The 23,996-nt window shown below is 43.0% G+C and overlaps 3 protein-coding genes across 7 annotated transcripts in view; 2 read left to right on the plus strand and 1 right to left on the minus strand.

Moving 5' to 3' along the window:
• The first annotated feature begins 2,747 nt into the window (after nt 1-2,747).
• On the plus strand, nt 2,748-14,236 carry mns1 (meiosis-specific nuclear structural 1). 2 transcript variants are annotated; one of them, XM_061244664.1, is made up of 10 exons: nt 2,748-2,886; nt 3,396-3,620; nt 4,026-4,153; nt 4,612-4,714; nt 8,432-8,661; nt 9,409-9,625; nt 10,097-10,204; nt 10,810-11,067; nt 13,480-13,605; nt 13,799-14,236. In XM_061244664.1, the coding sequence occupies exons 1-10, from the start codon at nt 2,884-2,886 to the stop codon at nt 13,904-13,906; spliced, it is 1,506 nt and encodes a 501-aa protein (XP_061100648.1). In that variant the 5' UTR covers nt 2,748-2,883; the 3' UTR covers nt 13,907-14,236. The 2 variants fall into 2 exon arrangements, with proteins under 2 accessions (XP_061100648.1, XP_061100649.1); XM_061244665.1 differs by lacking the exon at nt 2,748-2,886 and adding an exon at nt 3,187-3,317.
• On the minus strand, nt 14,237-21,993 carry tex9 (testis expressed 9). 4 transcript variants are annotated; one of them, XM_061244668.1, is made up of 12 exons: nt 21,818-21,993; nt 21,031-21,146; nt 20,577-20,640; nt 20,345-20,424; nt 20,023-20,068; nt 19,618-19,691; nt 18,319-18,485; nt 16,492-16,574; nt 16,063-16,236; nt 15,224-15,358; nt 14,629-14,763; nt 14,237-14,524 (listed from the first exon to the last, which is right to left on the minus strand). In XM_061244668.1, the coding sequence occupies exons 1-12, from the start codon at nt 21,851-21,853 to the stop codon at nt 14,447-14,449; spliced, it is 1,188 nt and encodes a 395-aa protein (XP_061100652.1). In that variant the 5' UTR covers nt 21,854-21,993; the 3' UTR covers nt 14,237-14,446. The 4 variants fall into 4 exon arrangements, with proteins under 4 accessions (XP_061100652.1, XP_061100651.1, XP_061100653.1 ...); XM_061244667.1 differs by having other exon boundaries at nt 21,031-21,149; XM_061244669.1 differs by lacking the exon at nt 21,818-21,993 and adding an exon at nt 21,630-21,739 and having other exon boundaries at nt 21,031-21,149.
• A 978-nt stretch (nt 21,994-22,971) lies between these two features.
• The window catches only part of LOC133130247 (DNA-binding protein RFX7-like), a 46,133-nt gene continuing 45,108 nt past the window's right edge, over nt 22,972-23,996 (plus strand). The window contains exon 1 of the mRNA XM_061244666.1: nt 22,972-23,401. Coding sequence (XP_061100650.1) covers nt 23,268-23,401 — 134 coding nt within the window. The 5' untranslated portion in view covers nt 22,972-23,267. The remainder of the gene's footprint in view (nt 23,402-23,996) is intronic.

Raw genomic sequence — 23,996 nt, forward strand, 5'->3', positions numbered from 1 at the left:
AACCAAAAGGCAAAAAATATTGTTTTTCTCATGGTACATTAATCATATAATACTTTTCTATGCATTTGAATAGTGTGGTCATTGATATCTTAGGTGCTGTTAGTAATTGATTTAAAATAATTTTTAAAAATGTGCTAATCGCTAGTGTGCCAGTATTTCTAAAACCTGGCATACTTGCCACTTGTTTGTACTGAAAATGAAAGTTGTTTGAGAGCTTGTTTTGTAACAACAAGATTTATTTGAATCGGGTATAAAGATGTATGCTCAGATCTCTGCTTGGATCCAATGTTTTGAGCAGTGTCTTGGTTTCTAGGTTGTAATTCATGCATGCTGTATTTCAAGACTTTACAGATATGCCTAAACTTCCTTGATCAAACAAACAGGAAAAGAGAATAACAGGATAAAATAACATTAACCATTTGATGTGAAAAAATGGGTAAAAAGTGACCCAACTGGAAAAGTCAATGCCAGAATTAAGTTTCTGGCAAGAACATCTACACTGCTAGACAGGGAATGTCATAAAGTAATAGCAAACAGTCTTATTCGGTCACTATTCGATTATGCCAGTATAGTCTGGTTTGAGGGGCTTTCGGCAGCCATAAAAAGAAGCCTCAGGTTACGCAAAACAAGCTAGTAAGGGTGGTGATGGGGCATGGTCCCTGTGATCACATAGGAAGGAGGGAACTACAGGAGCTTAACTGGCTACCAGTAGAGGCTAAATATGGTGCACAAAATTGTTTATAATAGGGCCCCCTCATACCTCACCAATTACTTCCCTAGAATACAAGAAAACCATAACCACAGAACCAGAGCAAGCTTGGGCAATTTGCTCCCCATAAGGTGTAGAACGTGATTGGAACAAGCTACCAGTCGACATTAGATTAACACCAAATCAGATCACATTTAATGGGAAGGTCAAGAAATGGCTGCTTGATTAGTGTACAGTGTAACAGCCAGCTGATTATGGGAGGGCTCTTTTACATTTAATTAAAATGTTATAGATTAGTTTACTGAGGGTGGGCTTGTTTAAATTCTAATTGTAACAACCAGATTATAGGACTAGGGGAAGTTTCTTTTTAATATTAAATAAAAATTCTACTGATTCTTTTGAATAACAGAAGTTTTTATTGTTGTTAATGTAATTGTATAATATATGTGCTGTAGTATGTCTCATGTCTGTTGGAGTTCAAGGACCACAATGGAAATAAGTCTGTGAATTTTGTGCCATCCTTCATATTTTTAAGATACATTATGTATCGTGTACTACTTAAAAAGTGTCAAATAAACTAAACTAAACTGAATTCTTGCATAGCTTGTGCATCAAAGGATTAACAGAACAAAGAAGAATCATCCAGACTTCTTTGATTTTGTCAAAATCATTCACGCTTCAAAGTTTTTTTTATCTCCTGCGCACATGCTTGGTATAAATATACGCTTGTGTCGGCCCAGGCTATGCCGAACTTGTTTGAAGCGCCACGGTCCTTGCACAGCGCATACTCGTGGATGAGGTCTCAGTAGGAAGCATGCTCCTGCCAGGAAAGTCTCAGCCACAGCTGAGAAGTGGTGATGGGCACAGCAGGGGAGCGACCTTTTCTTGCTTTGAGCCCAAATATTGCGACTTGTTTTCCATTTTGTATGTGTATGGAGACAATCCAAGTTCCCGCTAATGATGCACAGTGGGAGCACACTTCCAGCAGCGATCATCATCGATGCCTGAATGTGGCGACACGGGAGGAGTGTGAGACTCTTTGAGTGCTGACAGGCTATGAAATTGTGAGTGGCCTTCCGTTTTTTAAATTAAATGCAGCCTCCGTTTGTTATGCTTATGGTTAACATCTGCTGAAAAGAAAATGGAGAATAAACAAAGGGTTCATGTTTCTTTGTGATATCTCAAGATCTGTAATTTTGTTGAGTTGGATTAAAGGCTGACATGTCACCTGTCAGGAAGTGAAGACCGATCCGAATTGCAGCTTTTATTTCCTGGTATTTTTTATCTAGACTTGTTAAACAACTTCGAACATATCACCTTTTGTATCAGATCACCCAATTTTTAGGTGAGCAAAAGTATTGGAACAATTGACTAACAGGTGTGACAAGAGACATGAAGACAAGAGAGCTGTCTTTGGGAGAAAAGCAAGCCATTTTGAAGCTTAGAAAAGATCAGGACCATTGCTCACGCATTGTGGATCGCTTGAACAACAACTTGGAATGTCACGAAAAAGAAAGAAACCGCTGGTGTATTGAGCAACAGATATCGAACAAGTCGACCAAGGAAAACAACAGCAGTTGATGACAGAAACATTGTGAGAGCTGTGAAGAAAAACCCCAAAACATCAGTCAGTGACATCACAAACAATCTCCACAGGGCAAGATTACAATTTGCAAAGAAGTACAGAGATAAGCCACAAAGGTTCTGAAACAAAGTTTTATGGACTGATGAAACCAAGATGAACCCCAACCAAAGCAGAAAGGCCAAAGTGTGGAGAAAGAAGGGATCTGCTCATGATGGTTGCTGCAGGATGGATTCAGAAGTCTACAAAAACATTCTGTCTGCCAATGCAGAGAAATGTGTCTAAACTAATTGGGAGGAACTTCATCATGCAACAAGAAAATGACCCAAAACACACTGCCAACACAGCAACGGTCTATTATTATTATTAGCATTTAGCGCCACTTGAGATTTACAGTGGCAATGGGAGGGGATTATAGTTTACGACAGCCAATCACAGTCGACATTATAGGAACCGTGAAACGTCCGTTACCAGGACAACAGCAAACTAAACTACATAGGATGTAACAGCGCGGAACAAAGCAAGATTTTACTTGATTTATACGAAATATAACTGTCTTGACTCTAACATTGTCGTGACTTTTACTGCAGTTATGGTAAATTAACAACACTCGTGATGTGTTTGCGAGATATGTAAAGTTAGGTTAGCCTGTTAGGTAGCTCTACCTTAGTATTTCACATCAGTTTAGCTTTTTAACGTTACAGCTTCATATAAACGTCAATCTACAGTTACCGTCAGTTAGGTTAACTAAGTAGGTAAAAATTAAATGTACAATAAAAAATGTATCAGTAACCGAAACGGTAACTCTTCAGTGGTGACACTCGTGCGGACACAATAGTTTTAGCTACTTGGCTAGCTAGCTAAGTAGCAGTTGGCTTCTTCAATGTGGCTTGATGTTCTGATAGCTAGACGTCGTTTAACGTTAACTTTAACGTTAACATTTGCTTAACGTTAGCTAACCGCTACATGTACATGTGTTCCTGACTTAGTTGAATTGGAGAATACAGCCACTTCAGTTTCAAGTTTGTAAGTTATTTGGACTTATTTGTAACTTTTAGAATCTAACGCACTAACTTTCGTTGGCCAATGTCATATTTTACTCAGACTTCGATGAGTCAGCGGCGTAACATGACGCAGAGTCGACAGCAACGGATGATCCTGGAGAATCGGCGGCAGGAGCTCAACTATGAGGATCGGGTGAAACACGTCAACCAAGAGAGGCATGTCCGAGCGCACGTCCAGGGCGAGGAGCGGCTGGAAAAAAAGAGATATCTGCGAAAGGTGCAAGAGGAACAGAACGAGAAACAAATCGAGGATTCTCTGATTAAGGTGCGTTCACTCAATTCACGAATTAAATCTGCTGAATTAATAAAACAGCTTGGGCTGTGTTTCACAGACAGATTAAGCTTAGTCCTGGACAAAACGGAATTTAGTCTAGGACAGCAATCATCAAACCTGGACATCGAACCAAATCCAGACCTGGTTTTCTCCCAGGTAATTAGCTGAACAATTAGTGCTACTGATTGGCTAGACTATCTTTACACCTGATTCCCAGGTAATGGGAGTGTGGAAAGCCAGCAGTTCTAAGACCTCGAGGACCATGATTTCATGATCCCTGGTCTAGGACTAGGCCTAACCTCTGTCTATGAAACTGGCTCCTAATACGGTAGGTTATGATTTGGCATGATTGGATTAAAAATAACAGTGTGAAGATGCTGTGCTCTCTTCATGCAGGCAGAACGGGAGAAAATGATGAGGAAGAAGGAGCTCGAGCAAGAGGAGAGAATGGCAGAAGAACTGGCTCGCATCAATTACGAGAAGACTAAGGATGAAAAACTGAGACAACAAATCAAAGAGAACAGGTAATTAACACACATTAGTGAAGTGACTGCACTCTCAGAAATAAAGTGACACTGGAGCTACATTTGTATTCTTCAAGGATCAAATATTTTGCGGGTGAGGAGTGCAATTTTCTGTACCTATAGGGTACCACCCCAGCGACAAGCATTTGTACCTTTTTAGGAATTTTCATACCTTTATTTCTGAGGGTGTGGCCTTGACAAAGCAAGAGTTATATGAGCATGTCAATATGACTTTGTCTTGGTTTTTGAGAAATTAACCATTTCCTACTACCTTATGTGTATTCCATAGTTACTGATGCCCTCTGTGCAGTGGTGAGTGGGCATGGTAATTGTTGTTTCTTTGCTTTGTTTGGTTAGCCTAGAGCTCCCTACCTCATGTATGTTCCATAGTTACTGCTGCCCTCTGTGCAGTGGTGAGGTGGCATGGTAATTGTTGTTTCTTTGCTTTGCTGGGTTAGCCTAGAGCTGCGTGAGCTGGAGGAGAAGCTGAAGGCAGCGTACCTGAACAGGGCCAGGGCGGCTCAGGTTGCCGAAAAGGAGGCCTTAAAATATGAGTCAATGGTGAGTCCTTTCATTGCTCTGAAATTCAAAATGGTGCTCATCTCTTTGGAGCTTGGAGGAAGAATATGAGGTTACATTTGCTAACAACCAAAGTCCATAAAATGCACTGGTGATTATTTCTAAGCATAGAATAATTCATTTTTTATTTTATTTATTTTTTATTTTACCTTTATTTATACAGGGAAGTCCCTTGAGAGCAAGCTCTCATTTTCAAGGGTGCCCTGTTTACAAAAAACATATATAAAAGATAGAGGTTGCAACAGACAAGATAAGAGCAGACAAAAAACAAGTTATAAAAAACAGATAAGTGATAAGACACTAAAAATCAGGTAAAACACGAGCAGTTCTCAGTCATGGTACCCACGAGGAGCACTCTAAAAGAGTCTAGAGAAACAAATTGATCCAATTTTAGAGTGTAAAAATGGAGCCTATTCCACTTGTCCGGAGCATAGTGAGAAAAAGCAGTCTTTCCATATTCCGTCCTCACGCGCGGAATGAGCAATCTGATGTGTGACTGCGAGCGTGTTCGGCAACTCACAGAGTTGTGAATGAGGAGCGAGGATAAATACGATGGAAGTTTACCCATTAGAGCTTTATAGATGAATAGAAGCGAATGTAGCTCTCTTCGTGCAGTTAGGGACGACCAACCCAATTTTTCGTACACATCGGTGAGTAAGAAAACCATCACCCGTTACAAAGCGCAGGGCACTATGATACACAGCATCAAGCAGCTTCAAAATGGCAGGAGAAGCATGCATATACACAATATCACCATAATCAAAAACAGACATAATTTGGGACTGAACAATGGATTTCCTGGTTTGAAGAGAAAAACAGGATTTATTCCTGTAAAGAAAGCCAATTTTAACCCTCAGCTTCTTTATGAGATGTTCAATATGTGTGCGAAAAGAGAGCTTGGTATCCAGCCAAATACCCAGATATTTAAATGAGTCGACACAATCAATTAGTTCTCCCTGCAGAGACTGAAGAGAAAGGCTATTGTTAACGATTGACGATCGAGAGAAAAACATCCATTTAGTTTTGTTTGAGTTTAAGACTAATTTGAGATCAAGCAGAGATCGTTGGAATGTGTCGAAGGCTGACTGCAGGCTTGCAGCTGCCTGAGCTGGGGTGGGACCAAAGCAGTAAATTATTGTATCGTCCGCATAATAATGAACATTAGTGTGTACAGAAGGGAAAAGAATATTATTTATATAAAGAGTGAATAAAATTGGACCAGTAATGGACCCTTGTGGGACACCCTTAACAACAGATAAAGAGCTGGATCTAAGATTGCCAGCAACAACTGACTGCTTTCTCCCAGACAAGTAGTTAGAGAACCAACTAAGAAAGGTCATCCAGGCCAATGGAAGCTAACATACTTAACAAAATACCATGATCAACAGTGTCGAAGGCCTTAGAGAGGTCGACAAAGAGGGCAGCACAATGTTGGCGATTATCAAGACCATTCACAATATCATTAATGACGAGGGAAGTGGCAGTAACAGTGCTATGACCGGGTCTGAATCCTGATTGGTGTGAGTGTAGGATATTGTATGCGTCTAAAAAAGCCCGCAGCTGTTCAATTGCCAGGGTTTCTAAAACCTTAGCTAGGCAGCACAGTCTAGAGATGGGACGATAATTGTTTAGGTCACTGGTGTCACCCCCTTTGAACAGGGGCACGACCTGTGCGGACTTCCAGACCATTGGGATTTCACCAGCGATAAAAGTTAGGTTAAAAATGTGAGCAAGCGGGGAGGCGACCAGGTGAGCACTGAGACGCAAAAGATATGGGGCTATGTCATCCTCACCCTTAGACTTTTTAATATTCAGATGGGAGAGTGCCATGAAGACTTCATAGTCACTATTTGGTCTTGTGGGGTGTAAAATAAGTTGAGATAGATCTAAATCTAAGCAGAGCTGTTTAAGACTAGTAGAGCTATCAGAGAGCCAGTCCATGTTTAAATCGCCCAGCACCACCAATTCGGAAGAGGCATACATAGATAACACCTTCCCCAACTCATCTAATGCTGATGTTGGCGCAGAGGGTGGGCGATAAACACCAGCAACCACAATATGGACGTCACCACCCAAAAAAACATCTAAAACTAAACACTCAAAACATTTCGGGACGGTGGAGGACACAAGGACCCGTACGGCTAGGTGTTCCCTGACAAATATAGCCACTCCGCCTCCTTTAGCTCTCCTATCAGATCGAAACAAATTAAAACCGGCAATAGAAACATCCGAGTTGGAAATTTTCCCAGACAACCAAGACTCGGTAATAACAAGTATGTCGGGGGCGGCATCGACAATCATACAGTTAATGAAATCCAACTTGGGCAGCAAACTCCTCGAATTTAGGTGCAGAAGCTTCAAACCATTTATGGCCCGCAGATCCTGCAGTGACCCCAAATCATTAGATCCCAAAGTAGCAGAAGGAGCAGAGCCGGGCGACGCAAAACCAGCAGAAACAACCACCAGGTTTCCCTGCACAGCTCTGCTTGGCCTGGAAGCACGACGAGGAAGACGAACTGGGAGGGGGCTGATAGCGGGGATGACACACAAAGCCGCGGTATCCTTATTCAGGAAGCCAGCTGATGCTCCGCAACTCAGTTGCTGGACTCGAGGCAAACGTTGTTGACAAAAGTCCGCTGCCGCTCCGAAGCCCAACTGGGCCGTAGGGAAGCGCAGGCCGCCCTGCTACGGATCCGGGCTGAAGACGAGCCGCCACCGCAGCAGGAGCGAAACCCTCCCGGGATGAACCAACGCCAGAATGGGCCGACAGTCGGGCGATCACCTCAACAGCCCCGCCGCAGCATACCGGAAGAGACTGCAAATCAGCCAGCAGACCTCCACCGAAGCAGGCCAGAGGAGCCAGCAACCCAGTCACCAGGCCAATCGCCGCCAGTGCGGGACGCCATTCAAACTGTTGAATCACTGAACAATGTCTGCTCACTGGGAGGGCCCATTCAGATGCATTGTACGTGAACTGTGACTAAGGTCAAAGCATTTTCTCACCTGAATTTCATCATAAACAAGTGTGTGATAGCAATGTTGGACACGGATCACTTTATACCTCCCTCCCCACCTTTATACTTGCTGTTTAAGGATGATTGACACCATTAATTCCACACTGTCTGGTTCTGTATTCAGTGTAGCTATTACGATCCCTGAAATGTGGCACTAGCACACTTTTTAGTTTTAATAAAACACATCTCTTTTACCTACACACACAGAAGAGCAGTCATAGGACATGCACAGCAGCTTGATAGAAAGCTTGTCATGATAATGATTGGGAACGCTTTATTTTACCGCCTGTTAATTACCTAGTATTTTCTGGGTAAGTAACAGGTACCTATTCGGTACCTATTTTGATCTCAGAGATAAGTCCTGTGAAACAGGCAGTCAGATGCATTTACATATGGTACTGACTTTGTTTCATAGTACTTACCACAAAGTAGTTACACAGCTACTAGTTTCATTATTAGGTATTTATCCAGTAAATACTTGGTAATTAACCAGTTGTAAAATGAAGTGTTACCTAATGGTTTGCAGCAGGATAGGTTAACAAAATGCAGCAGTTGCAATACTCACACAGTCCTCCAGTGCAATAAGTACAGCAGATCATAGAGAATAAAGAGAGGCTGACGGGAGGATAATGCATTTATGAAAGGGCTGTAACGTCTCACAGAGCCTGTGTGTGTGTCATGTCAGAAAGTGGAGGCGGATTTGCTGAGAGAGCAGGAGAAAGACCGGGAGCGAGCCCTGGTGGAGCAGGAGACGCTGGATCAGAAGCGCTACGAGGAGATGGTGCGCTACAACTGGGAGCTCAACCAGCAGCTGGAGGAGAAGGAGAGGAAGAGAATGGAGGCCTACAAGGAGTTCCTCAAAGAGAAGCTCATGGTCGACGAGATCGTTCGAAAGATTTACGAGGAAGACCAGACGTAAGTGTGCACTCTTGGGAAGCTTCTGTGTATTTTAGTCTTATATTGAGACTTCAGATCTGATTTCTTATACTTTTTTGCTAAATAAGACAATTTAATTTGTCAAGCAAACATTAACTTAACCCTCCGATTATGTTTATGTTTGGGGTCAAATTGCAAAATAAACATTTTTACACTGTGAGAAACATCTCATTTTAGAGCCTGCGGTACAGGAATGAAAGTTTTGCATCTGTATGGGAAAGTGCCACCAGAATCATCCACAAAGAAATCTGAGATAAAAATGGGTTTACAGAGGGTTAAAATAACATGTTTGTACAGGACTTCTGAACACATAGCATTATATTTATTGCATGTTTACTATTTAATCCCACCAAAATAGAAAATTAGATCAATCATACAGTATCAATATGAAACAATGTTAACAGATTTTTAAGAGATGTTAAACAGTAAATGGGGTAAAATTGACCCCAAACATAATAGGAGGGTTAAAGAAAACTCATAGAAAAAAGATTTTCTGACAAGATTAAAACCATATGGCACTCTCCACCTACCTTTTCATCCAATCAAAATGACTGCTATACGATTGTTTTGAGCCCCCAGTAAAACCCTTCTAAACTTTCTCAATTTTCTCAACCAAAGTCAAAAGCCCTTGTTTGGCTTGGGACTGGAAGGGTTAAGACGTAACGTTTTGCAGTGCGCTGAGTTCCATCCTCTCTCCTTTACCTCCCTGATGGGCCCTCTCCTCAGCGAGAGGCAGCTGCGGCTGGAGAAGGTGACGGCCACCCAGCGGTACATCCAGGAGTTCCAGAGGCAGCAGGCAGAGTGGAGGCGCATGGAGAGGGAGAGGATGGAGGAGGAGAACCGCCGCATCATGGAGTTCGCCACCTGCCAGCAGCAGAGGGAAGAGGACAAGATGGCCAAAGTGCGAGAGCGGGAGGAGGACAAGGAGATCATGTACAAGATGGTGAGGAAATATCTCTGTGTCCTTCTCTGGGTTTATCCAGCTTTTGGGTCAGGAATCCTGACCGTGCCATGGAGCAGCTCATAGTTGGGTTTTTGCTGAAGGTGAGACCGGAATACATTTGGTATCTCTGCTCTACCTCATCGTGCAGTAGAGACCCCTCTGGTTGATCCAACCGAAGAGTCGAAACTGGTGGACCGAAGGGTAAAATCCTCTGCAAATCCTGTTAACAGGGGATTTTACAGTGACTGGAGTGTGATTGGAAATTGCAAATTGGGAATATAGGGGGAAAAAAACACGGGTTTTTGGATAACCATAAGAAGTGTTGGATAACTTTAGGACATGTTCCACAGCTGCAGTAATAAATGCATCAGTCTGAAGGTGCTGCTTGTTGTGTTCGATTAAGTGGGAGCTGATTATCCTGAAAGAATCGATACCGTTTCCTTCAGCCCTGTGTAAACCTTGTGTCTACAGCTCAGTGAGAAGATGGACGCCGAGAGGCAGATGCGTGAGGAGCAGGCCCGCGTGCGGGAAGAGCTGTCTCTGGAGGAGCAGGCGGAGGCCATCCGGCAGAAACAAGTCGTCAGTGCACACTTCCCACCTTACTTCAACTTGTTTTGAATGTTTTGTTCTTCTTAAAAATCCAATTATACTACAACTGCGGATACAAGCAGATAAGAGGAGTGTTCAGAAGGCTATAGCATTCAATTAGGTGCTCTTGGGAGGAGTAATGCACAGGAGAGAGTAGTTCCAAGGGACTCTTAGAGGAACTAAGCATTTTAAATGCTCTTTATTAAACGGTCTTTAATTATTAAAGCCCTGAAGAAAACCATTTTGTTGCCACACACGGGTGAGTAGTAGCTTACTCCTGATAGGCTCTAAGCAGGAGGTTCTAATGATCACAGAACTTCAGGTGAGACTGGACGCCCTGTAGTGGCATGCCTCCCTCCAGAAAGATTTTGAAGATTTTAACAGTTAAATACATCAATCTAGTGCAATTTCAGTCTAGATCTGTTCAGAATTCTGTGCTTTTGAAAGCAATCCAATCCCCATGAAGTTTGTAAGTTGCTTGAGCCTACACTAGAGCATAAAAAAACCTTCAAAAGGCTTCATTCTGAAATTGTAGCGGGACAAATTAAACATAACATTTTGGGCAGCGCAGAGCCTAACTGGACTACCTTAAACAGGCGGAGATGGAGAAGAGGATCAGGCAGCGGATGGAGATGCAGCAGACCCACCAGGAGCAGATGGCCTTCAAGGAGATGCGCAGGCAGGCGGAGAAGGACGAGGAGGAGGCCTTCAGGAGGATGATGATGGACAAGTTTGCGGAGGACGACCGCATCGAGCAGATGAACGCCCAGCGACGGCGCATGAAGCAGCAGGAGCACCGGCGCGAGGTGGAGAAGCTGCTGGAAGACCGGCGGCAGCAGAGCCTGGCTGACAAGGTATGACATCACTCCCTCCCTCTCCCTCCTGGGACATCACTCCCTCTCTCTCCCTCCTGCGACATCACTCCCTCTCTCTCCCTCCTGCGACATCACTCCCTCCCTCTCCCTCCTGGGACATCACTCCCTCCCTCTCCCTCCTGGGACATTACTCCCTCTCTCTCCCTCCTGCGACATCACTCCCTCCCTCTCCCTCCTGCGACATCACTCCCTCCCTCTCCCTCCTGGGACATCACTCCCTCCCTCTCCCTCCTGGGACATTACTCCCTCCCTCTCCCTCCTGGGACATCACTCCCTCTCTCTCCCTCCTGCGACATCACTCCCTCTCTCTCCCTCCTGGGACATCACTCCCTCTCTCTCCCTCCTGGGACATCACTCCCTCTCTCTCCCTCCTGGGACATTACTCCCTCTCTCTCCCTCCTGCGACATCACTCCCTCCCTCTCCCTCCTGCGACATCACTCCCTCCCTCTCCCTCCTGGGACATCACTCCCTCCCTCTCCCTCCTGGGACATTACTCCCTCCCTCTCCCTCCTGGGACATCACTCCCTCTCTCTCCCTCCTGCGACATCACTCCCTCTCTCTCCCTCCTGGGACATCACTCCCTCTCTCTCCCTCCTGGGACATCACTCCCTCTCTCTCCCTCCTGGGACATCACTCCCTCCCTCTCCCTCCTGGGACATTACTCCCTCTCTCTCCCTCCTGGGACATCACTCCCTCTCTCTCCCTCCTGGGACATCACTCCCTCCCTCTCCCTCCTGGGACATCACTCCCTCTCTCTCCCTCCTGGGACATCACTCCCTCCCTCCCTCCTTTGACATCACTCCCTTCCTCCCTCCCTCCCTCCCTCCCTCCGTTGACATCACTCCCTCTCTCCCTTCTATGACATCACTCCCTCCCTCTCCCTCCTGGGACATTACTCCCTCCCTCTCCCTCCTGGGACATCACTCCCTCTCTCTCCCTCCTGCGACATCACTCCCTCCCTCTCCCTCCTGGGACATCACTCCCTCCCTCTCCCTCCTGGGACATTACTCCCTCCCTCTCCCTCCTGGGACATCACTCCCTCTCTCTCCCTCCTGCGACATCACTCCCTCTCTCTCCCTCCTGGGACATCACTCCCTCTCTCTCCCTCCTGGGACATCACTCCCTCTCTCTCCCTCCTGGGACATCACTCCCTCCCTCTCCCTCCTGGGACATTACTCCCTCTCTCTCCCTCCTGGGACATCACTCCCTCTCTCTCCCTCCTGGGACATCACTCCCTCCCTCTCCCTCCCGGGACATCACTCCCTCTCTCTCCCTCCTGGGACATCACTCCCTCCCTCCCTCCTTTGACATCACTCCCTTCCTCCCTCCCTCCCTCCCTCCCTCCGTTGACATCACTCCCTCTCTCCCTTCTATGACATCACTCCCTCCCTCTCCCTCCTGGGACATTACTCCCTCCCTCTCCCTCCTGGGACATCACTCCCTCTCTCTCCCTCCTGCGACATCACTCCCTCTCTCTCCCTCCTGCGACATCACTCCCTCCCTCTCCCTCCTGGGACATCACTCCCTCCCTCTCCCTCCTTTGACATCACTCCCTCTCTCCCTTCTATGACATCACTCCCTCCTTCCCTGCTATGACATCACTCCCTCCCTCCCTCCTATGACATCACTCCCTTCCTCCCTCCCTCCTATGATATCACTCCCTTCCTCCCTCCTTCCCTGCTATGACATCACTCCCGCCCTCCCTCTCTCCTACGAGATCACTCCCTCCCTCCCTCCTTTCTATGACATCACTCATGCCCTCCCTCCCTCCTATGACATCAAACCCTCCCAACTAAGGCATCACTCCCTCCCGCCATCCCAGCATGCCTTTCAACAGGTTCCTTCTACACTAGTCATCACACAGGGACCAGTGCACCGTGGTACACAAAAAAATTTACCCTGTCTAGTTGTCTGGGAGTTTTCACTCTTCAGACCCATGACAGAGGGTTCCATAAAGAACTAAAAAGTGTTCCCCTATGGAATCAAGACAAAGAACACTTTGTCAGTCCTACAGCACTGTAGGAGCAGCACTTTGGCGTGCCTGGCATGGTGTTAATGCTGTAGTGTGCATCTTTGAGGAACTCTGTTTGTGATCATTACTACAACAAAGCAAGACTCTCATGGGTTTAAGCAGTCTAAATGGCCTGCTTCATGAGAAATGTCCACAGAAGTCACTGAAAATGGGTACTTCAAGCATCAAAGGTTGCTTTATCAGCAAAGAAGATATGTTTGGGAAAGCAGGGTGTAAGACAATGCTAGATGACATCTAAAAATGATTTTAAATGTATTTTATACTAATTTATTTACATATTTTTGAGATATGCAAAGTTTGACAGCAGGAGACGATGTAGAGAAGTTGGTGGATGTGAGATTTAGATGTTTGGTTGCAGGAGCGTGAGGCAGAGGAGAAGGCCCTGGAGCAGCGCAGGGAGGCTGTTAACCGGCAGATCATTGAGGAGGAGAGACAGAAGCTTCTCAAACACCATGCCAAGAAACTGCTTGGTTACCTTCCAAAGGTAAGGAGATAAGGCCCTGTTGTAGAACTGTTTTATTCAAGGGAAGCCAGTTTGAAAGTTTCAGTGTTGTGCCAATGTTACATTTTCCATTTTGATTGCATTTTCTTACACATTCCGGTAGAGTGGAACAAAGTTATTGTTTATTTCACAAGGTATCATCAGCAAAGTTATTGATTAATTGTTTATTTCATAGGGTATCTTCAGAGAAGGAGACCTGGACCACTTTGATGAGGATTTTAAAAGACATTTCCAGAGAGAGGAACAAGATGAATTTCCTGAAGATGACTGGGGATCTGTGTGAAGACTTGTTTGTTTTTGTTTTACCACTAGATGGCAGTCTTGTCCAAGTCCAAACATTGTTATTATCCATAGTATGTTTGCTGCTGTTTGCTTTGTGAGAATATAGTAGAACTGACCGTGAAATCAAGTCAAATGTACAATATTCACATTGAAATGTATACAGTGGTATGAATTAATCTCATTACTACATTCTTCTTTAGTATGGTGCAAATTTCTGAGTCTGCTGGTGACATCATTCTGAAAGTGCCCGCTTTTAAAGCCATGTTTTAGTTGCAGTCTCAAACTGAGAATAAAGATAATAGAAAGAATAAAATCTTTTTAAATACGAAAATGTGTGGGATCGTATTTATTTGAATGAACAGTTGAAGAAAAAAAAGTGTACAAAGTACTGAAATCCATTTCCCCCCGAAACATATCTAGAATCAAAAATATAAGTCCCTTGACAGTATCAATTAGAACTAGCGCTTTTTATGTGCTCGTCCATGAAAAATACGAATATTTCCCTCTTGATTGAGATCTTGATTGTACTGCATGTCGTCTTCTATGATTTTCCCCAGTCAAGAGCCTTCATAAATTCCTCTTCAGTAAAAGACAGCATTTTTGCAGCTTCAAAGTGCATCTGTCCAAACAAAAACATTGCACATTGTGACATCAATGTGATTTCATTTTTACATCCTACAAAGTTCCTAGTATTTTACACAACAAATTCAATTGGTATCTTACCTTTTGTCTTTTTAATACGTCAATAAGTTTGAGTTGTTTCTTAAATCCTGATATGAGTTCTGCTTTCTGTCTCTCTAGCTTCTTGTTTTCTGCCTGCAAAGACTCCATCTTCAGGTGATCCTGACTGGCTGCGTCCTTTAAGGAGAAAACATGTTAGTTTTAAAATAATTAAGTCAAGCATGGAACATTTTTAACCACATCAACAGCATGAGTGTATTCACATATTGTATCCAAACTATTGGTGCAGGAACTAGTAATGCATTATGACAATATGACTAAATATTGAAAGCAAATAATTAGTAACTAGTTTTAAACCTGAAGCAAAATGCAGTGGACATGGTGGAGATACTCTATATACTGTGAAGACCATATACATACTGCAGCTACAGTGTACAGTTACATGGCTGCTACAATGACACCAGAGCTGCATTTTAAATGCCCAGGTTTAAAGGTATAGTACTGTTCTCGGTTAATGACAGACATGCAGTTTGTCAAAGTGAGCACTTTTGGGACGATTCGATCCTTCACCGATCATAGTTGTGGTCAGATCCCTGACCACTGCACGATATACAGAAGGCTATCTTGTTTTCTGTACCTTACTACTCTGCTTTATCTTGTTGAGTTCCATCTTGAATTTCTCTGCCTCCTCCAGAGCTCGGTTGAGCCTGAGCTCAGTAGCACTGTGGTTGGTTGTTGCCTGTTTCTGGGTTCTCTTCAAGCCCTCTATTTCCTGTACGAAACAAGCAAGCAGCAATACATTTACTCTGCTTATCCAATTTTTCAAAAATCACAATCATGCGGGGCGGGGGGGGCGGGGGGGGGGGGGGGGGGGGGGGGGGAGTGCTGTGTGCAGACGTGTGTGGATTCAGGCCAACACAACATCCGCTTCAATCTCAAGTGTGGCAGTACATATAATATCTACCTTACCAGAGAAATAACCCATGCACTGCATTTAGTTAATGGGTTTCTGCACACAAATGTCACACATTAACTATTTGAAATTGCATGCGCTCACAATAACATATAAATCCACCCTTAGATTGTGTCAGTCAGCAGGTTGGGACTGACATTGCTGCAGATGATGTAATGATGATGATGATGATGATGCTGATGATGGCAAGCATTCAGTGAGGATGGCTAAGCTGGCTGACCCAGCCTGGCCGGGCACACTCAGATGTGGGATGAGTGCATGCCAGTAGCCGCATTCGGCAATGCTTTATTTTACAGCCTGTTAATTACCTACTTCCACAACCACTTGTGTAATTATTAGCTAACTACAGTACTTTCATTTCAGTGGTAAGTACAATGAAATCAGTAAATACCATGTACTATGTAAATAGTTACCTAAGTACCTGGTATTTACCCAGTAAACGTTGCCCTGCGTTCTTTGCCGGAGGTGATGTGTTTGCTGCTGACGCCTCTCTTCGAGCCTACCTTTTGTAAAGCAATGACCTCATGTTGCAGGCCCTCACATTTCCTGTTGGAGTCTTCGGCGAGGACTTTGTGCTTCTCTAGCTGGCTTCGCTGAAGGTTGGTTATCCGCTGCAATCTGGCACGGTCATCCTCCACATCCTTCAACTTGTTGATCAAACTGGCGTTTTCATCATCCTGAATCAAACAAAACATATCTGAGTAGGATGTTTTATTGATCAGCTTGAGAGCACATTTTCAAGCTAATTTCATTATCTAATGCTGCAAATCTGTTTAGAACAGGGAGGACCCATTCATATTCTTTAAATGTTTCATGGATATTTAAAGCCTTTTAACCTTCTTTTGAGTAAATTCTAAATAAATAAAATATATCAAAGTAAAAAGTCTATTCTATGTTTAACCACCTTGATTTCAAAGACTGGTCTCCTTTACCTTCTTGTTATATTCCTGAGAGAGCCTGTTCACTTCTTCTTGCAACACTCGAAGTTTTGCCTTAAGAAAACGAATCTGAGCCTCTGCAAATACATTGACATAGACATGTGTATTATCTTCTTGCAAACTGGAGAAAAGTACAGTACAATAAAAATATCAAAAATAAATAAATATACAGTGGGAGCAATAATTATTTGATCCCTTGCTGATTTTGTAGGTTTGCCCACTTACAAAGAATGGAACTGTGTAGAATTCTAATCATAGGTACATTTTAACATTGAGAGACAGAATATCATAAAATAATCCACAATAACAACATCATATAACATCACATGAAATAAGTATTTGATCCATAGAACAATAGGACTTAATACTTGGTGGAGAAACTTTTGTTGGCAAGCACAGATGTCAGACGTTTGTTGTAGTTTTTCACCAGGTTTGCACAGATCTTGGGAGGGATTTTGGTCCACTCCTCTTTGCAGATCCTCTCCAAATCCTTAAGGTTCCGAGGCTGTCACTTGGCAACTCGAAGCTTCAGCTCCCTCCACAGATTGTCGATGGGATTTAGGTCTGGAGACTGGCTAGGCCACTCCAGGACCTTAATATGCTTCTTTTTGAGCCACTCCTTTGTTGTCTTGGCCGTATGTTTTGGGTCATTGTCATGTTGGAAGACCCATCCACGACCCATTTTCAGTGCTCTCACTGAGGGAAGGAGGTTGTCGCCCAAACTTTCCTGGTAGATGGCCCCATTCATCCTCCCCTCGATACGGTGAAGTCGTCCTGTCCCTTTAGCTGAGAAACACCCCCAAAGCATAAGGTTTCCACCTCCATGCTTCACAGTGGGGATGGTGTTCTTGCGGTTGTACTCAGCATTTCTCTTCCTCCAAACAAGTCGAGGCGAGTCGAGTTGATGCCAAATAGCTCTATTTTGGTCTCATCTGACCACATCACCTTCTCCCAAGCCTCCTCTGGATCATGCAGGTGTTCTTTGGCAAACTTCAGACGGGCCTGTACATGTGCCTTCTTCAGCAGAGGAACCTTGCACGCGCAGCAGGATTTTAATCCTTCACGGTGTAGTGTGTTACTGATGGTTCTCTTCGTGACTGTGGTCCCAACTGCCTTCAGGTCATTAACAAGCTCCTCCTGTGTAGTACTGGGCTGATCCCTGACCTTTCTCATTATCATTGATATCCCACGAGGCAAGATCTTGCGTGGAGCCCCAGACCGAGGGAGATTGGAGGTGACTTTGTGTTTCTTCCATTTTCTAATAATTGCTCCAACAGTTGTTAACTTCTCACCAAGCGGCTTGCTTATTGTCTTGTAGCCCATCCCAGCCTTGTGCAGGTCTACAATTTTGTCCCTGATGTCCTTAGACAGCTCCTTTGTCTTGGCCATGGTGGAAACGTTGGAATCTGATTGATTGTGTGGACAGGTGTCTTTTATACAGCTACATAACAATGTAACGAGTTGACACAGGTGTCTTGGGTAATGAGTTGAGATTAGGAGTGCTTCTTAATGGAAAACTAACTGGTCTGTGGGAGCCAGAATTATTGCTGATTGGTAGGGGATCAAATACTTATTTCATGCAAAAATACAATAATAAATTTATAAAATGTATATGATGTTGTTATTGTGGATTATTTTGTGATATTCTGTCTCTCAATGTTAAAATGTACCTATGATTTGTACGCCAAATGATTAAATTAAATTAAATTTAATTTAAATTTAAATTTAAATTTAAATTCAAATTCAAATTCAAATTCAAATTCAAATTCAATTTAAATTCTCAAAAAAAGGCTGCAAATAAAGTGCACAATTAAAACACACCTGAACCCATTTCATTACCAACACTCGGCATAACATCATCATTGATATTCTCCAGTGTTCCTCCTTCTTCCACTTTCCCCTCAATGGCACTAATGGTCTTAGCCAAAGAAAAGTCCACAAAGTCTTCGAGAATCGCAACATCGTTTGCAGGACAGTCTTTGGCGGTTCTGAAACAAAACTTAAATCAGGCACATAGACATACTATTTGTAATATAAATGAAGAAATAAACTTGACAATACATATCATCCTTTTTGCCTGTTGGGTTTCCCATTCATGCTCCTGCCACAATACTCGTCCTAACCTCTGTTGTTATTTCAGGTAAACACAGATGTGCATGTGCACTCCCCAAAAGTCGGCCACTGCTTCTATTCACATCACATTAGTGTCCGATCAACCAGAGGGTGCTGCTTGTGTGTGAGATGCATGCTGTCATCCCAGCCTGCTGTAGGTGAGATGACTGCTGTCATCCCAGCCCTCTGAAACCCTCCGCCCCTGCACTGGAGCCAAAGTCAGCACAGGAATGGCAGATCATTGGGCCCATCCACATACTAAAACAGCGCACTGTCAGGCAAATAGGACAAGCCCCCAGTAGCCCCAACAATATATTACTTTGTATTACACCTTATCTTATTATGTTATATCTTATCTTAAAATGGTGACACCAATCCATCAGAACTGAAGTAGAGACATCGCCAGTGTTTCTCTATTTTTATCATCCCATCTCATTTTTAGGGTGAAAATATTACACAGGTTGATTGAATGGACTCTGCATGACTTATCCACGACTTATCCAGACTTTTCATTTCTTACATACTATCCACAAATACAGCTGGATATTACTGGCTACCTGTGTAGTCAAGTCATAATAACAGTGACAAATGCATGAACACCATCCATCCATCCATTATCTGAACCCGCTTATCCTGATCAGGGTCGCAGGGGGGCTGGAGCCTATCCCAGCATACATTGGGCGAAAGGCAGGAATACACCCTGGACAGGTCGCCAGTCTATCTCAGGGCACACACACCATTCACTCACACACTCACACACTCATACACTCATACCTACGGGCAATTTAGACTCTCCAATCAGCCTAACGTGCATGTCTTTGGACTGTGGGAGGAAACCAGAGTACCCGGAGGAAACCCACGCAGACACGGGGAGAACATGCAAACTCCACACAGAGGCCCCGGCCGACGGGGATTCGAACCCAGGACCTCCTTGCTGTGAGGCGGCAGTGCTACCCACTGCACCATCCGTGCCGCCATGCATGAACACACTAAACTAAATAAACTTACTTTGGTGCCTTTTTTGTTCTGTTTCCAGAAGGAAGCCCAGTTTTGTGTGGGTTTGGAGAAGTCTTTGCCAACGCCTTTTTGTTAGACAAGCAACAAGACATTTTATTCATACGAAACAACCTATATCTTCTTACTTTTGCTGTACAGTGACATGGAACACATCAGCCAATTTAAAAGTGAAATGGTCAAAGCTATACAAACACTGATAAGAAATTCACAGGAATTCTCAAGGCATGAAAGGAGCAAGGAAACTAACAACTAAAGGAACAGCAGTTCAAAATCATTTTCACAAAAAAAGTTCCAACATACTACTCCAATAATATTGGAACAGCATCACCATTTCAGGAAATCCTTCCATGAATGAAAACGTTCAACCAAATGTACTGTATAGTCAATACAGAGTACCTTTGCTGAGGGCTGTTTTAATGCAGGTGCTTGTGAGTCCAGGTTCCTTAACATAAGGAGAAAATGTAGCAAAAAGTTGCAATTCTCTCAACAAAAAACAAATTACACGTTTATTTTGTGTGCACCTATGAAACATGAAATGATGATGCAGTATACGTTGTTATACTGTCCAGTGACAGATGTTATTATATTTGCCCTGTTGCACTGAGCCATTAGATTTATTTCTGTGAAGACATTCATTTGAAACTCAACAATTAATTTGTGTATTTATATATAGTACTTTTATCCATAATATGTAAAAACATAATATAATGCTCATTACATTAATTCTTCATTTTCATCCTCGATGCCAAGACTTATATGGGTAGCGATTGGTCTTGATAACACTTCATTTTGTTCTCTCTGAGGGAAGAAAAACAACAGTTTGCATATTCTAACATTTTCAAAAACATTTGTCTATGATTTGGAGCAAATTTTTTCTAATTTTGAAACTTGGTCATATAGTACTATAGTACTCATGTCAAAAAAGACACAGTGTGGTCAAGCTCTCTTACCATAACCTCTTCAGCTTGTCTGACAAGTTCAGCAGTTTTTGCTTCCAGCTTTGCATTCATACGTCTAGAAAGAGAACATGGTTATTCCGATTTGAGCAACTGCAAAACTGTGATTGGGTTTATTGTTGCAGTTGATTGTTATTGTCTAACAAAATAACCGTGTGAACATTTTTGCAGTGAAAAGTTGGTGAAACACCGACTAGCAATTCAGGTGAAAACCTGTTTTTGAGTTATATCCTATAGCTTGAGCTACACTGATTATACCCAATTAATTTGTATCAAAGCATCTCTCAACCTAGATTTCCACCATTCTAGACTTCTAGAGTATGGCTTTTTTCACTGGGGGAAAAAAACTCTCTGTGCTCATTTGACTGAACACATTTTCCTTTCCTTTCCTTTCCATACAGTAAAATGCTAATTCACACATTTGAAAAGGCCAGCCGAGCAATCCTACTTGTATTCTTCCTCTTTGGCAAGAAGATCCATTGGAAGGGAGGTCTTTCGAGAAACAGAGGAAGGCTGATTCACGAGTCTGTGAGGCCTCTCTGACTTTGATGACTGTGGTTTCCTCTGCTGGAGAGACCAACAACTTATGATTATTATTGGATTACTGGAACTGCACAATATTAGCGACATGTATTGTGCCTTACAGTTCTCTCTCTCTCTCTCTCTCTCTCTCTCTCTCTCTCAAACACACACACACAAATGCAAACTCATGCACACACATTCATTCAGTGACTTCATTATGTATTAATTTTTACAAAATGTTATTATTGGTCTTCTGTTATTGTAGCCCTGAACAGAACAGTTCTGTGGTGCTGAGTCAATAACGTTCCCTGCTGAAAAAAACGGCTCAAGCTAGGTTTTTAAACAGCTGGTAGCTGGTCTTCGAAGCTGGTCATAGCTGGATTTCCCACCAGGGTTAACTACAAATAGGAAAGAGCCGAACGTAAACATTGGAGACTGAAGAATAATCTGCCACATTTCTAGGTAAACTAGCCATCTAACTTTCATTAAAACACAACGTTTTTACGGACTGTAACGTTAACTTACATGTATCCAAACAAAATATACCTTAGCTAATTTACGTTAGCTAGCCTAGCTAACTAATAATTAGCAACGATGTTAGTTAGCTAGCTCCAGTATCTAGCCTAGCTAGCTAGATGCACTGCATAAAATAAAATACATCTCTCGAGGAACCACTAGCACTTTTCAATTAACTATTGATTTTGCAGGTTCACCTCTTCCAACGAGGAAAGTCTTTTTGCCTCAGCCATTTTTCAACTGCGGTGTAGCAAAGCCCCGATAGAGTTTCATGCGGAGCGTCACTGTTGCTATGCAACAGTTGTTCTGCATCCAGTCTTCAGTTTCGTGTTTTCTCTTCTCGCGACACAGCAAGCTCCTGTACAGATACACCCTGTTCAAGAAAGACAGAAGGAAAGACACTGTTATTTTCAGCCTGAATTATTGGCACATTCAGAAACACTGGTGATTGTTTATCGAAGGCAATGCGCAGACTGTCTTCACGCCTGACTCCTAGGTAAAGGGAGGGTGGAAGACTAGCAGTTCTTGTCCCCCGAGGACCGTGATATCAGTATCCATGCACAACATATTTAATCTTATGAAACACTTGGCATTATTAAATGATCTGTACAATGGTGAACTGAAACAATATTGATTTATTTAAAAATCTAATGTCTAAGTTTAGAGCATGACTTAGAACCGAATTCTGATTTAGCCACTTCTGTATTTACTATTTAATTATCATTGAAATAAAGTGTCGTCAAATAAGAATATACATAATTAAATAATGCAAAACTGTATATAATCTCCTTATCTGAAACTCAATTAGACATGAATAGCTTCATAACAGATTATTGGGACCTATAACTTCCTACAATAAACCAAACTAGTGTTTCGTTTAATCTCCTCTGTAACATTATCAATATAAAACCATATTTGGTCAACTGTGCATTTATATTGAATAATCTATAATATCATTTTCTTGAATTTCTTGAATCGAATACACATTTGAAATCTAATTGTACATTATTTTTTTAGCACAATTTTATTTTAAATATGTGTTTCCTATTATGAAAAAAATTCATTTCATTTCATTCATTTCATTTCCTTATTCATGTCCACGTTCTTTTTATTCAACGATTTATTAAATAAAAAATATGAATACAGTATAATACAGCAAAAGAAGAACCAGAGACCAGAAAAAAAAAAAAAAAAACACAGACTGCAGTTTGCGGAGAAAATCAAACTGAAGATGTATCGTATCGCTATCTGATATTCTGTCACCACTCCACACACTGCCCACTCCCATTTCTCCTTGTTGCTGTTTTTATCCTTGCAATGAGCATGCGCCACCACTGCTGGCAGCAGCAGCACCAACATTAGTCGAAGGCGTGCTAGTCGCTCTCCGGGCTGCGGCGGAATTCTGAGCGAAGCGTGTTTTTCCTACCCTTCTATTTGTTTTGTTTTTATACGCGTAAATCGTCCAATTGTCATCTTGTGGCCATGGTCTACCATCGTTTCAGCTGGTTTCAGTGAGGCTAATTTGAACTCTCATCAAACGGGTGGGTCCGTGATGTACCACAATCGGGGAAGAACCGCTCACTCGAGGTCCAGGTTGAGGCCTACTAGTTAAATCCCCCTCATCCTACCCTCCTGAATCTTATCGTGATGGCTGAGGATCAACAGCAACCCGGTCAGCACCCGAAGCCTAACTCGGGAATAGGGTCTTTACCGTCCCTTGTCCCTGGACTGCACGGAGGCGAGGCCAGTGCGTTGCAGCACAAAATAAAGAACTCCATTTGGTAAGAACACATTATCTAAATTATATCTAGCCGACGCTAGCAATGATGGTTACAGTCTGAAGTTTGTCAATAGCGGTGTTCTTGCTAGATATGCTTTAAACTGACGTTAACAAAATTAGCTAGCTACCTACCCAGTTAGCCGAAGACGCTTTAGCGAGCTAAGTAGAAATCAAGACGATAGCTAGCAATGAGCGCTAGCTGTCGTTTAGAACTAGCCAACTAGCTATACTCTAACTGTTATAACTTAAAATGTATCTGTCGCCGGTAAGCTAAGTTAATTTCCCTTCCAGTTTTATGATAACTAACGTTGTGGTTGCTAACGCTATGGGAATATGACATCGACAGTACGTTAGCAAACGTTAGCTAGCTAGATAACGGTAGGTTGGTAACCTCGATATCTACCATTAGCACATTACTGCCAGGCAGCCCGGCTATAGCCGTTGGAGTGTTGTTAAAGTTACTTGTTAATAGCGCGTGCCCGTGGTGACTGGACAAGTAAGTCAGCTAACGTTAGTCTAGTCGCAAGCTGCATCCATGACACAGGCTACTAACTTTACAGCTACCTTAGCGAACGATACTAGCTTGTATATAGCTA

This window comes from Conger conger, chromosome 6, assembly GCF_963514075.1.
Source record: "Conger conger chromosome 6, fConCon1.1, whole genome shotgun sequence".
Lineage (NCBI taxonomy): Eukaryota > Metazoa > Chordata > Actinopteri > Anguilliformes > Congridae > Conger > Conger conger.

Coding starts and splice junctions, on each gene's coding strand:
- tex9 (XM_061244667.1), bottom strand. CDS start 21,853: ATGGCTGAGGCAAAAAGACTTTCCTCGTTGGAAGAG. Junction 21,150..21,817: donor GACTTTCCTCGTTGGAAGAG/GTGAACCTGCAA, acceptor TGGTCTCTCCAG/CAGAGGAAACCACAGTCATC. Junction 20,641..21,030: donor GCCAAAGAGGAAGAATACAA/GTAGGATTGCTC, acceptor TTCTCTTTCTAG/ACGTATGAATGCAAAGCTGG.
- mns1 (XM_061244664.1), top strand. Junction 9,626..10,096: donor AGGAGATCATGTACAAGATG/GTGAGGAAATAT, acceptor TTGTGTCTACAG/CTCAGTGAGAAGATGGACGC. Junction 10,205..10,809: donor CCATCCGGCAGAAACAAGTC/GTCAGTGCACAC, acceptor TACCTTAAACAG/GCGGAGATGGAGAAGAGGAT.